Source organism: Schistocerca serialis, chromosome 4, assembly GCF_023864345.2.
Source record: "Schistocerca serialis cubense isolate TAMUIC-IGC-003099 chromosome 4, iqSchSeri2.2, whole genome shotgun sequence".
In the NCBI taxonomy this organism is placed as follows: Eukaryota; Metazoa; Arthropoda; class Insecta; order Orthoptera; family Acrididae; genus Schistocerca; species Schistocerca serialis.
The window spans coordinates 800,314,106-800,326,714 of record NC_064641.1 but is presented as its reverse complement, the minus strand read 5'-3'; the positions used below and the strand labels follow the sequence as shown (position 1 = coordinate 800,326,714).

Genomic DNA, 12,609 nt, shown 5'->3' with positions numbered 1-12,609 from the left:
TCTCCCTCCCCCTCGCTCTCTCCCTCCCCCTCGCTCTCTCCCTCCCCCTCGCTCTCTCCCTCCCCCTCGCTCTCTCCCTCCCCCTCGCTCTCTCCCTCCCCCCGTCTCTCTCTCCCTCCCCCCGTCTCTCTCTCCCTCCCCCGTCTCTCTCTCCCTCCCCCCGTCTCTCTCTCCCTCCCCCCGTCTCTCTCTCCCTCCCCCCGTCTCTCTCTCCCTCCCCCCGTCTCTCTCTCCCTCCCCCCGTCTCTCTCTCCCTCCCCCCGTCTCTCTCTCCCTCCCCCCGTCTCTCTCTCCCTCCCCCCGTCTCTCTCTCCCTCCCCCCGTCTCTCTCTCTCCCCCTCCCCCCGTCTCTCTCTCTCCCCCTCCCCCCGTCTCTCTCTCTCCCCCTCCCCCCGTCTCTCTCTCTCCCCCTCCCCCCGTCTCTCTCTCTCCCCCTCCCCCCGTCTCTCTCTCTCCCCCTCCCCCCGTCTCTCTCTCCCCCTCCCCCCGTCTCTCTCTCCCCCTCCCCCCGTCTCTCTCTCCCCCCCTCCCCCCGTCTCTCTCTCCCCCCCTCCCCCCGTCTCTCTCTCTCCCCCTCCCCCCGTCTCTCTCTCTCCCCCTCCCCCCGTCTCTCTCTCTCTCCCCCTCCCCCCGTCTCTCTCTCTCTCCCCCTCCCCCCGTCTCTCTCTCTCTCCCCCTCCCCCGTCTCTCTCTCTCTCTCCCCCTCCCCCCGTCTCTCTCTCTCTCCCCCTCCCCCCGTCTCTCTCTCTCTCTCCCCCTCCCCCCGTCTCTCTCTCTCTCCCCCTCCCCCCGCCTCTCTCTCTCTCTCCCCCTCCCCCCGTCTCTCTCTCTCTCTCCCCCTCCCCCCGCCTCTCTCTCTCTCTCCCCCTCCCCCCGTCTCTCTCTCTCTCCCCCTCCCCCCGTCTCTCTCTCTCCCCCCCTCCCCCCGTCTCTCTCTCTCCCCCCCTCCCCCCGTCTCTCTCTCCCCCCCTCCCCCCGTCTCTCTCTCTCCCCCTCCCCCCGTCTCTCTCTCTCCCCCTCCCCCCGTCTCTCTCTCTCTCTCCCCCTCCCCCCGTCTCTCTCTCTCTCTCCCCCTCCCCCCGTCTCTCTCTCCCCCTCCCCCCGTCTCTCTCCCTCCCTCCCCCCGTCTCTCTCCCTCCCTCCCCCGTCTCTCTCCCTCCCTCCCCCCGTCTCTCTCCCTCCCTCCCCCCGTCTCTCTCCCTGCCTCCCCCCGTCTCTCTCCCTCCCTCCCCCCGTCTCTCTCCCTGCCTCCCCCCGTCTCTCTCCCTCCCTCCCCCCGTCTCTCTCCCTCCCTCCCCCCGTCTCTCTCCCTCCCTCCCCCCGTCTCTCTCCCTCCCTCCCCCCGTCTCTCTCCCTCCCTCCCCCCGTCTCTCTCCCTCCCTCCCCCCGTCTCTCTCCCTCCCTCCCCCCGTCTCTCTCCCTCCCTCCCCCCGTCTCTCTCCCTCCCTCCTCCGTCTCTCTCTCTCTCCCTCCCCCCGTCTCTCTCTCTCTCCCTCCCCCCGTCTCTCTCTCTCCCTCCCCCCGTCTCTCTCTCTCTCCCTCCCCCGTCTCTCTCTCTCTCCCTCCCCCCGTCTCTCTCTCTCCCTCCCCCCGTCTCTCTCTCTCTCCCTCCCCCCGTCTCTCTCTCTCCCTCCCCCCGTCTCTCTCTCTCCCTCCCCCCGTCTCTCTCTCTCCCTCCCCCCGTCTCTCTCTCTCCCTCCCCCCGTCTCTCTCTCTCCACCTCCCCCCCGTCTCTCTCTCTCCACCTCCCCCCCGTCTCTCCACCTCCCCCCCGTCTCTCCACCTCCCCCCGTCTCTCCACCTCCCCCCTCTCCCCCCTCTCCCCCTCTCCCTCCCGTCTCTCCACCTCCCCCCTCTCCCCCTCTCCCTCCCTCCCCCCTCTCCCCCTCTCCCTCCCTCCCCCCTCTCCCCTCCCTCCCCCCTCTCCACCCTCTCCACCCTATCTCCCCTCTCCCCCCTCTGCCCCCCTCTCCCCCTCTCCACCCCTCTCCCTCCCCCTCTCTCTCCCCCTCTATCCCCCTCTCTCTCCCCTCCCTCCCCCTTTCCCTCCCCTCCCTCCCCCTTTCCCTCCCCTCCCTCCCCCTCTCCCTCCCCCTCCCCCTCCCCCTCCCCCTCTCCCCCTCTGCCTCCCCCTCTCCCTCCCCCTCCCCCTTCCCTCCCCCTCCCCCTCCCTCCCCCTCTTCCCTTCCCCCCTCTCCCTTCCCTCCCCCCTCTCCCCTTCCCTCCCCCCTCCCCTTCCCTCCCCCTCCCCCTCTCCCCCCCTGCCCGTCTCTCCCCCCACTCTCCCCCTCTCTTCCCCCACTCTCCCCCCCTCTCCCCCTCTCTTCCCCCCTCTCCCCCTCTCTTCCCCCTCTCCCCCCTCTCTTCCCCCCTCTCCCCCTCTCTTCCCCCCTCTCCCCCCTCTCCCCCCCTCTCCCCCCCTCTGGCCCCCTCTCCACCCCTCTCTCTCCCCTCTCTCTCCCCTCTCTCTCCCCCCTCTCTCCCCCCTCTCCCTCCCCCCTCTCTCTCACCACTCTCCCCCCTCCCTCCCCCCTCCCTCCCCTCCCTCCCCTCCCTCCCCCTCTACCTCCCCCTCCCCCTCTCCCCCCCTCCCTCCCCCTCTACCTCCCTCTCCCCCTCTCCCCCTCCCTCCCCCTCTCCCCTCCCTCCCCCTCTCCCCTTCCCTCCCCCTCCCCCTCTCTCCCCCTATATCTCCCCCTCTATCCCCTTCTCTCTCCCACCCTCTCTCCCTCCCCTCCCTCCCCCTCCCCCCTCTCCCTCCCCCACCCCTCTCCCCCTTCCCTCCCCCTCCCTCCCCCTCTCCCCTTCCCTGCCCCTCCCCTTCCCTCCCCCTCCCTCCCCATCTCCCGTTCCCTCCCCCTCTCCCCTTCCCTCCCCCTCCCCCTCTCCCCCTCCCTCCCCCTCTCCCCTCTCTCTTCCCCCCCTCCCCCTGCCCCTCTCTTCCCCCTCTCCCCCTGCCCCTCTCTTCCCCCACTCTCCCCCTCTCTTCCCCCCTCTCCCCCTTTCTTCCCCCCTCTCTCCCCTCTCCACCCTATCCCCCCTTCCCCCCCTCTCCCCCCTCTCCCCCCTCTCCACCCTCTCCCCCCTCTCCACCCTATCCCCCCCTCTCCCCCCTCTCCCCCCTCTCTCCCCTCTGTCCCCTCTCCCCCCTCTGCCCCCCTCTCCCCCCTCTCCACCCCTCTCCCTCCCCCTCCCTCCCCCTCTCTCCCCCTCTATCTCCCCCTCTATCCTCCCTCTCCCTCCCCCCTCTCCCCCCTCTCCCCCCTCCCTCCCCCTCTCCCTCCCCCTCCCCCTCCCTCCCCCTCCCTCCCCCTCTCCACTTCCCTCCCTCTCTCCCCCTCCCTCCCCCTCCCCCTCTCCCCTTCCCTCCCCCTCTCCCCCTCCCTCCCCCTCCCCCTCTCCCCCTCCCTCCCCCTCTCCCCTCTCTCTTCCACCTCTCCCCCTGCCCCTCTCTTCCCCCTCTCTTCCCCCTCTCTTCCCCCACTCTCCCCCTCTCTTCCCCCTCTCCCCCTCATTTGCGCAGTCCAGAAGCTCTTCACAGATTGCAAGGTTCTGGTCTTGACTCATGAGTCATGGGATGAACTTGGTGACAACATGAAGCTGTGTTATGATTTCATGACATGATCCAACTGAAATGTTACATTCTTCTGTAATTTCTTGGACAGTCAGTCCCTGATTGGCACACACAATTTCATTGATTTTCCTACATGAGTGCCATCAGTAGATGTTGAAGGGCTTCCTGACTGAGGGTCAACTTTAACTTCTGTCTGGCCATTTTTAAACTGTACCAACCATTCATAACACTGAGTATGACTTAACCACTGATCACCCTAGGCTTCCTGCATCATTTAGTGTCTCTCTGTAAAGATGTTTGTGAGTTTCATGCAAAATTTAATACAGAATCATTGCTCCTCTATCTCTGCGATCTCATAATTTGCAAACTGTGCCACACAACGTTCTATTCAATACGGTACTGAACAATAACTGATTGACAAACAACAATGGAACTAAAGGCAGTAACACATTAAACACAGGTATGTGCAGGTATGCCAACTTCATTTCGCTCCGACACCCCATTGGCATGAAATTATTAATGCTTCGGAGTTTTTCGAACAGAAAAAAGTGGTGGCTTGTAAGTTAGTCCTATTATTGTCTTTGTGTGGAGTGCCAAAATGGAATTTGTGATATAAATTACATTATTTCTAAATATGAAGGTAAAATATTTTAATAGTGTCAACCGACCACTTAACCTGAAAAATATTCTCCCTCCATAGAAGTCTTCCTTACAGTTGGGCATTTTTGTCATAATTAATGTAGAAGTATAGAGTAAGGTGATATAGTGGTTATGGCTTGGGACTTGTATTTGAGAGAAATAGGGTTCAGTCCTCTCTGCAGTTACCCTAAGTAAATGCAAGGATAATTCCATAGAAAAGGCAGCAGTTTTTCCTGTACCGTTTTTGCCCAAACATGGTTTCATCTCAACCTCCAGGTATCCCACCACTGACAGGTAGGGAAAGGAAAAAATTATTTTATTTACAACCAAATTCGGTAATTTTTTTTTTTTTTTTTTGCAAATTTTATGTTATTTTTGGTCAGATTTGTTGTTATTCTTGCCGAGTTCATCACTATTTTTGACAGTTTTGTTGCTATTTTTTTGCAAATGTGTTGCTATTTTTGCAAAATCCAGTGTCTCTTGACAAATTTGATGTTATTTTTTTGCAAAATTTGTTGCCATTTTTTCTTGTCAAATTCAGCATAATTCTCCCCTCTCCCACCCCCACCCCACCCCCCCAGCTGTTTTTTCCCAATTTAAGTATTATGTTTTGCCACATTTGGTGTTCCTTTTCTGCCCCCCCCCCCCATCCTTTTTTTTCATAACTATAAGTTACGAATATTAGTGAACTGCGATCCTCAGATTCATACTGTAACATTTTTATATGGGGGAAAAATTTCATGATATCTTGTAAAAATCGCTGATTTTGCATTATTTCCCTAAAGCTGCTAATTTCATAGTATTTTTCAGGTTATTGTTTTCGCAAATTTTTCCTGTCTGTATCGATAGGACGTAAAATATCAGACTTCCATTTCTTTAGGTAGCATGTCATTAAATATAACAGAGCCCACCATCACACCAATATAGTAGAGAGACTATAATTGTAAAATATTAAATTTCAAGTCCATAAGTCCTTGCAATATCAATACAGCCCCTTACTATTTCAGAGCAAGTTTAAGGTAGTTTGTTTCTTGTTGCATACATCACATGTACAGCAGATTGTTATTATCTGGAATATGTCAATATGTTAAACAGTTTGTATAACATATACATGTCTCAGATGTAGGATTATCTGTGTGTATTATTTGGAAAAAAAAAATGTTGGGAATATTTATCATTATTAAATTTGAAACTTCCGGAGCACTACACTCCAGCCCTGTTGCTCTTCGGGTGCCTCCAGTGCGATCCCAGGTCCTCTTGGCCTACTACCCAACTAGGTACAGGGGATCTTCCCTGGGGGTAAACGGTGCCTGCGGTGATGGGCTTACCTCCCTCCTCCTCCTCCTCCTCCTCCTCCTCCTAGTATAGCAGCGAATGAAAGGCTGCAGTATACCTACAGTCAGGCCAAAAGCCCTTTCTCGACCTGAGAACCACAGATTTTACCTTTTTATTTAATTTTGAAGTTGTCTTGCCTCATACTGAGTCTGGTAATTTCAATTTATTGATATTATGTGGAAAAAGGCCACAGTAAAGATCTGAAACTTACCTGTTGAGCCAGAAGGCACCCAACACCAATGTTACACTGGAAATGTATTTTGGGGCGTGTTGGTCTTCTGTTGACATTCTTGCTTTAGAGACCCGAGCACAGGCTGCGTGACTATTCATAGTAACAGTAGAAATTTTGGTATATTAAGTTAGGTTATATGTTTCAATTCGACATGGTATAATATTGCTATTGCTTCATTCTACGTAGAAAAAAAAACATTTGTGTAAGTTTCTCCTGTATTGTTGAAGCTACTAAAAAGCTCAGTAATTTCATATTTAAAAGAGAAAAATTGTGTATACCTACATAAGTGTGCCTATTTCTAATTCAAACTAAAGTCTGAACTAAACTTTCATTTTGGTCTAGCTTCTGGTATCTGATGAAAATGATGCGATCATATATTTTCAGAATTTGGCAACAAATCAACGTATTTCAACTTCTGTCTGTCTCTGATAATTAACAGCAATATCTACTCCCATACTCATTGCAACTAAGTAATTATATTTTGGATGGTAATATTCCACATATTGCAAGGGTAATCATAAATTTTTAATCATCCCCACAAAAAAAATAGTTACGTAATTAGCTTCTTTTTTAACTTTGCAGGTAAATTTCTGCAGTCCTGGTATACAATGAAATCCCAGCGCCACAGTACTGTAGCATACTGCTGCACCACAGTACTGTAGCATACTGCTAGAGTAGCAAAAACAATATGGTGCAGTCCATCTCTATCTTGTCATTGGGCTCCACTGTTTTGTTTTGGCTACTTTAGCAGTATGCTATGGTACTGTGGTGTGGGATTTCATTGTGTAAAAGAAGTGCAGAGGTATGATCAAAAAGTATCAGGAACTTTTTAATTTCTTGGACTTTATCCATATGATCTTAAAAAAAATTAACTTGTTGGTACACATGTTCCTCTTGTATGTTTGCATTTTGAGCTGTTTTAGGTATTTAGTTTATTGTTGAAAGTCGAAAAGGTTACACGTTTTTAAGTGCTTGGCAAATTTTTACTTTTGAAAAAGATGGATCAAGGAATTTTCAGAAAATTTTGCTTGAAAAATTGAATAAAGCACACCATCACATTCAAAATGTTGACTGTGGCATTTGCTGACTCTACTACGAGTAAGACAAGAAGTTACGAGTGGTATAAATGTTTCAAAGAGGGTCGAGAAGGCGTTGATGATAACCATCACTATGGACAGCTCAGAGCAACAATTACTGGCTACAATGCAAAAGGAGTAAAGACGATGCTTCTGGAAAATTTCTGAATCACCATCACAGGGCTTACTGATAATCTAGGCACATCCTTTGGCTCAGGCCTAGCAATATTTTTTGGATGTTTTGGACGTGAAACGTATAGCACCAAAGTTTGTTAAAATCGTTGAATTTTGACCAAAAATGACATCACTTAGACATTGCTCAGGAATTGCCGAATGAATTCAACAATGTTCTTGAACTTATAAAGAAAATTATAACAGGTGACAAAACATGGATATATGGGTATGATGCCTAAACCAAGGCCCAATTGTCCCAATGGAAACTGCCTGAAGAGTGAAGATCGAAGACTGAAAACAATTCCACAAGTTAGATCACTTGTCACGATTCTTCTCACTGGGCTTCCCCCGCTGCCCCCCCCCCCCCCCCCCCCCCCCATTTACTATGGCATAGTGCATAATGAGTTCCTGTTGTCTGGTTGTATTGTCAATAAGGAATGCTACCTGGAAGTTATCTGTCATTTGTGTGAAGCTACCGGAAAAAAAAGACCAGAATTGTGGTAAAACCACTCATGGAAATTGCATCATGATAATGCTCCTACTCACATCTCAATGCTTGTTTGTAATTTTTTGACAAAAAGCAGAACTGTTATGTTGCCTAGCCACCATATTGCCAGACATGGGCTCCTGCAACTTCTTTCTGTTCTCAAGCTGACGAGAACCATGATAGGGTGTCGTTTTGTCACCATTGACGAGATAAAAACAAAATCGCTGATGGAGCTGAATACTGTAATGAAAAGTTAATTCCAGACATGCATCCAGGTTTGGAAAGAGCACTGCATAAGTGTATTCTATCCAAGGGGGGTTACTTTGAGGGTACAAAGTTAATGTTGTTGATTAAAAACAAAAATTCCCATTACTTTCTGATCACACCTTGTATCTACCAATAAACAATTTATAACCCAACTTCATTTTTCGAGGTCATAGTTATGGCTTTATGTCTACCTCTTGTACTGCAGTGTGCATCATGTTGAATCTTGGTGAATGATGAAAGCTGTGTACCAAACTCGGGTTTAAATCCAGACATCTGCATGATGTAAGCAATATTCCTTCATGTGACCTACTTGAGTACACCTCACAAAATGATGCATTGCTTTACTCTCATTCTGTTAATATTTGTTTTGCAGTAAGCCAATGACTGTTTACAATGCGTGATTATCAGCAGTGACTACAAAACGCTCAATAAGGGCTCTATATCATATCGAACAAAATAGCTACATAATGAAGGAAACTATAACTGTCAGATTCTTTACATATGTTGATACTTTCCATACTTCATGCCGTCACCAATTATCATAAATTGTAGTAATTTAAGTTTTATGTTTACAGATAAAAACAAAGGTCAGTCTGCAATGGCAGAAGACAGAGACCGAGCAGCTGTGAACAAACTCAGAGTGGTGTATGAGGCACTTGTTGAAGATAAGGGAAAAAATATCATTTATTTGCGTTTGTCGGCTGACACTGTTGGATCTCTTCAGTTGAGACCAGATACTGATCTGAGAGCTGATGTGCAATTTCAACTGAATCGTATACCGTACTGTGAGTGGCATTATGCTGTTGATAAAATGTCAGACTTCCGGATTATCTTCCCAGATACTTACCTGGAGCCAAGCATACCATGGACACCTCAAAGGTTTACAAATATTTTACTTACATTCTAGTTTTGGTTTTGCATAAAAGTGATTAAAATGCTGAATTTAAGTCCAGATTATGTTGTTATAAATTTACTGAGTATGATTATTGCTTAGGTTTGCATCTGTTGTTATCCTTTTACTGCCAAATAACTATCTAATTGTGACACAAAATTGACATAGGAAGTGTTGCTCATGATTTGAAAATGATTGTCATGCTGCCGGCCACCCCCCACACCGCCTTCCCATTCCGACCACACCCTACTCTTCTGAGTTACAGCAGAGGTTTTAGTACATTAACAAAAGATTCAAAGGCAATGGCTATTTGTATCTTTTCCACTCTTGATATGATGTAGTGGTGTAATTTTGCAATAACATGGAGAGTAATAAGAATGTTTTTTTTCATACTTGGGATCTGATTTTGAAAAAGGAAAAAAAATCATGTTGATGCCAACTTGTTCTTTTATTCTTTTAGTGACAAGTGCACATGTAGATACTATGAAGTAAGAAACATTATTTCAAATAGTGAAATATTTAGAAAATGAAAGATTTTGCTGTAGGAAGCCTTTGCATATCCAGTGTATGGGACATAATTTCCCAGGCTATATGATTAAGTTTTCAGATCTTCATTTCTGTGCCTTAGAATATTCGGTGACTAAAATTGCAACATAAGTCTTGGAATTAGTTACTTTCACTGACTATAATTTACAAAAGATGACACTGGTTACGTCATAACCCAACGTGTGGTGTGACCTACCTACATTTAGAAGCACACACAGACATTCAGGGTTGGCGCACTAGTCTGCTTCATTTATTGCTTTTTCATGTGTTAGCACGGAACATGCAAAGAACACAGATGCTTATTTGCAAAAACATAGATGAGATTTACTAGATTCTCCAATCACTTATACCAGAATAAATGGCTGTCTTGGCCTGTAACTTAGTTGAGAACTGAAGAATGGAAAATCCAGGATAGAATGTAACAGTACTATGAAAATGATAGTTGCTACGCACCATATAGAGGAGACGCTGAGTCACAGTTGTGCACAGCAAAAAGACTGTCAGAGAATGAGTTTCCATCCAACAAAGCCTTTGTTGAAAATAGACAAAACACACACACGCGCACACACACACACACACACACACACACACACACACACACACAGGTGCGCACAACTCACACACGACTGATACAGTACAGAGACTGTGGTCGTGTGTGTGTGTGTGTGTGTGTGTGTGTGTGTGTGTGTGTGTTGTGTTGTGTTGTGTTGTGTTGTGTTGTTTATTTTTGACAAAGGCCTTGTTGGCCGGAAGCTCCCTCTCTGACAGTTATTTTGTTGTGCAAGTCTGCAACTAAGCGTCTCCACTACATTGTGAGTAGCATCTATCCTTTTCATAATATTATTAGTTGAAAATTGGGTACAGTAGTGCATGGCACAAACCATGGAAGTGCCAGATTCTATTTTTCTAACTAATTCTTCAGATTCAAGTACTACTCGCAGTGCACGTGACATAGAGACATAGGTACAGGTAGACAAATGCATGTTGGAACCCTGTATAGAGGTACATCCAGGCAAACTTTGCAAGTCCTTCTTAGTGCATGAAGTTAACAGAGACTGACAGTCTTTGCTTTAGGCTCAGCCACCCAAGGGCACCCTTGCTCATTGAAACTCATGAACTGAGCTTTGTTTGGCATTTGAGGACCTCAAATTCACAATTGGTGCAGCTGAAATCAGCGATGTCTCGGTGCTTGTGACCTTTTGTTGAACTGACGAAAGCATCTTGCACTGTTTTCCTCTACCTAAGTTACAAGACTTATAGCTAATATTCATATTTGGTGGATTTTGTTTTCTTTCTCTGGCAGCCTTTCATTTTTTGGTCATTACAGTTATTTTATTGAGCATTTAATGCAATATTCAAAACTAACAAAACCTTTTAAAATAACATTGATAAGTATGTCTCAGTGTGAGTTGATTCAAAGTTTTAATTGTTCCCTTTTAAAAATTCTCACTCATATTCCCCACCCCCACACCCAACCCTATCTCCTGGAAGTTTAGATTTCATTAACCTGTACTTCATATAATAGTACAGCCCAAGAGATTACCTAAAAACAAAATATTGGATTTTTTGTGACATAATTAAGAAGTTTCAAACGATGTTGCAGCCCAAAATTTTTACAAAAGAAAATTTTCTTTGTATACCAACAAAAGCATTGAAATGAGGAAAATGGTTCTTTCTGCCCAGAAGAGGGGCAAAATAGAGATTATGTGGTTATAGCATGTGGATATAACATTACTCATAAATAAAAATGTATTAAATGTGATGTGATGTGAACAGTTCCATTGAAGAGATGTGGAAAATGCTATCCTTGCCTTCACTACAGGTGGGGCCCCCATTTCGCAATCTCGGTGGCTCCTTTCCCTAACTTCCTGATTCTATCCCACTTTCCTCTGTCAGGGAGGAATTAACAGTTGCAAAAACTGGGATAATGGGATAAAGTCATCACTTTTACACTTATGTATGCCTAATATTTGAGAGTGTAATTTTTTTCCCTTCCTTAGGCAATGGAGTGATATTCTTGACCCAAAACTGAACTTGAAGCAAAAGGAAGCTATTGTTGCCATCACAACACCAGTCACCTACGCACTGCCACCAATTCTCATCATAGGTAAGTAAATGTGTGACATTTTACAAAGGCATTCATTCTTGACATGGTTTTATAGTCTGATGAAAGACAATAGGTAAAAATAGCTACTAGCTGTTTAGTTTTGATACAGATAATGATTTTCATTGCTGAACTTGAGTTGTAATAAATCAGTTAATATAGTGTTACGAGAGAAATATGTTCACATGTGTTCTAATATTCCGTTGAATCTCTCAAAAAAAGTCTCCCAGCAGTGATAACTGTAGAAATTGACAAGAAGCTATAAAGTTCATCATGGAGCATGTGAAATGCGCAACTATGTGGTATACAAAAATGTGAAAATGTGTAATCTTCACCTTTTGAGGTCTTAAGACTTTCCAGTCAGTCACTTTGGCTGCCTTTCGCTGCTTTGGGCTCGTATACACGTCCTCTACACCGTTTCCCAAATGGGATGGATGTGTGTATGTTGGCCACTTGGGTTTTCCTGCAGTGATATGACATCTATGTGCATCCTTAGTTGCTGACCTCTCACTGCTGCGGATGATTTATTTCCATATCTCAATGAAGAAAAGAGTTCAGAGTATTTAGCATGCAACATTTATGCCTCATTGCATCCTATCTGTCGCGATGACTTAAAATCTTTAGAACAGGCTCTCACTTTTGATTAAGGAAAGACTAGGCCCAAGTTTGCTCATATAATGAATTTTGTTATCATGCAGTTCCTCAGCACATGTTAGACGTGGACACATCACTATCATTTGTAGAAAACCTCATTTTGGTATCTTGAATTGTTTGAGATGTAATGTTTGATAGCCCTTCAATTTGTGATGTGAATCGGTGTCTCACGCACAGCCATCTGTTGATATAAAACCCAATACTCAAACGAAATGGGATACTGTTGTGCTCTCAATTTTAATTAAAATTTCGATATCTTATCTACATTTCATTCACTGCAATGTATGAGCTAAAATCAACTGTTTGCGACGTTTACACAATGCGTTTTAACCTCTGCAGAATCTTAAAAATTTTGCACTGTGTTTTATGTAGTACAGTAACTGTGATGTATAATGAAAAGTAATTCAGTCATTTATCAAGCAAAGATGTCAAACTATAAACTGTGCAAAAATCAAACTTTTGTGCTAGTAATAGGCTTAAAATCGGATGATAAGTACTTTGTAACAGCCAGAACGCCATTTCTCAGAACGAGAACCAGCATTTGGCAAGCAATACAGCTGTAACAAAAGCCAGCTTCAGCATAGAGTGTGGAGAGCACGTCTTTGGCAGCAAAAAGCTTTATATAAAAT

At 46.9% G+C, this 12,609-nt stretch overlaps 1 protein-coding gene across 1 annotated transcript in view; it reads left to right on the top strand.

The window, feature by feature from the left end:
* Positions 1-12,609, top strand: part of LOC126473389 (probable helicase with zinc finger domain) — a 143,890-nt gene that overhangs the window by 38,494 nt on the left and 92,787 nt on the right. Inside the window, exons 6-7 of the mRNA XM_050100397.1 lie at positions 8,360-8,663; positions 11,223-11,329. Coding sequence (XP_049956354.1) covers positions 8,360-8,663; positions 11,223-11,329 — 411 coding nt within the window. The remainder of the gene's footprint in view (positions 1-8,359; positions 8,664-11,222; positions 11,330-12,609) is intronic.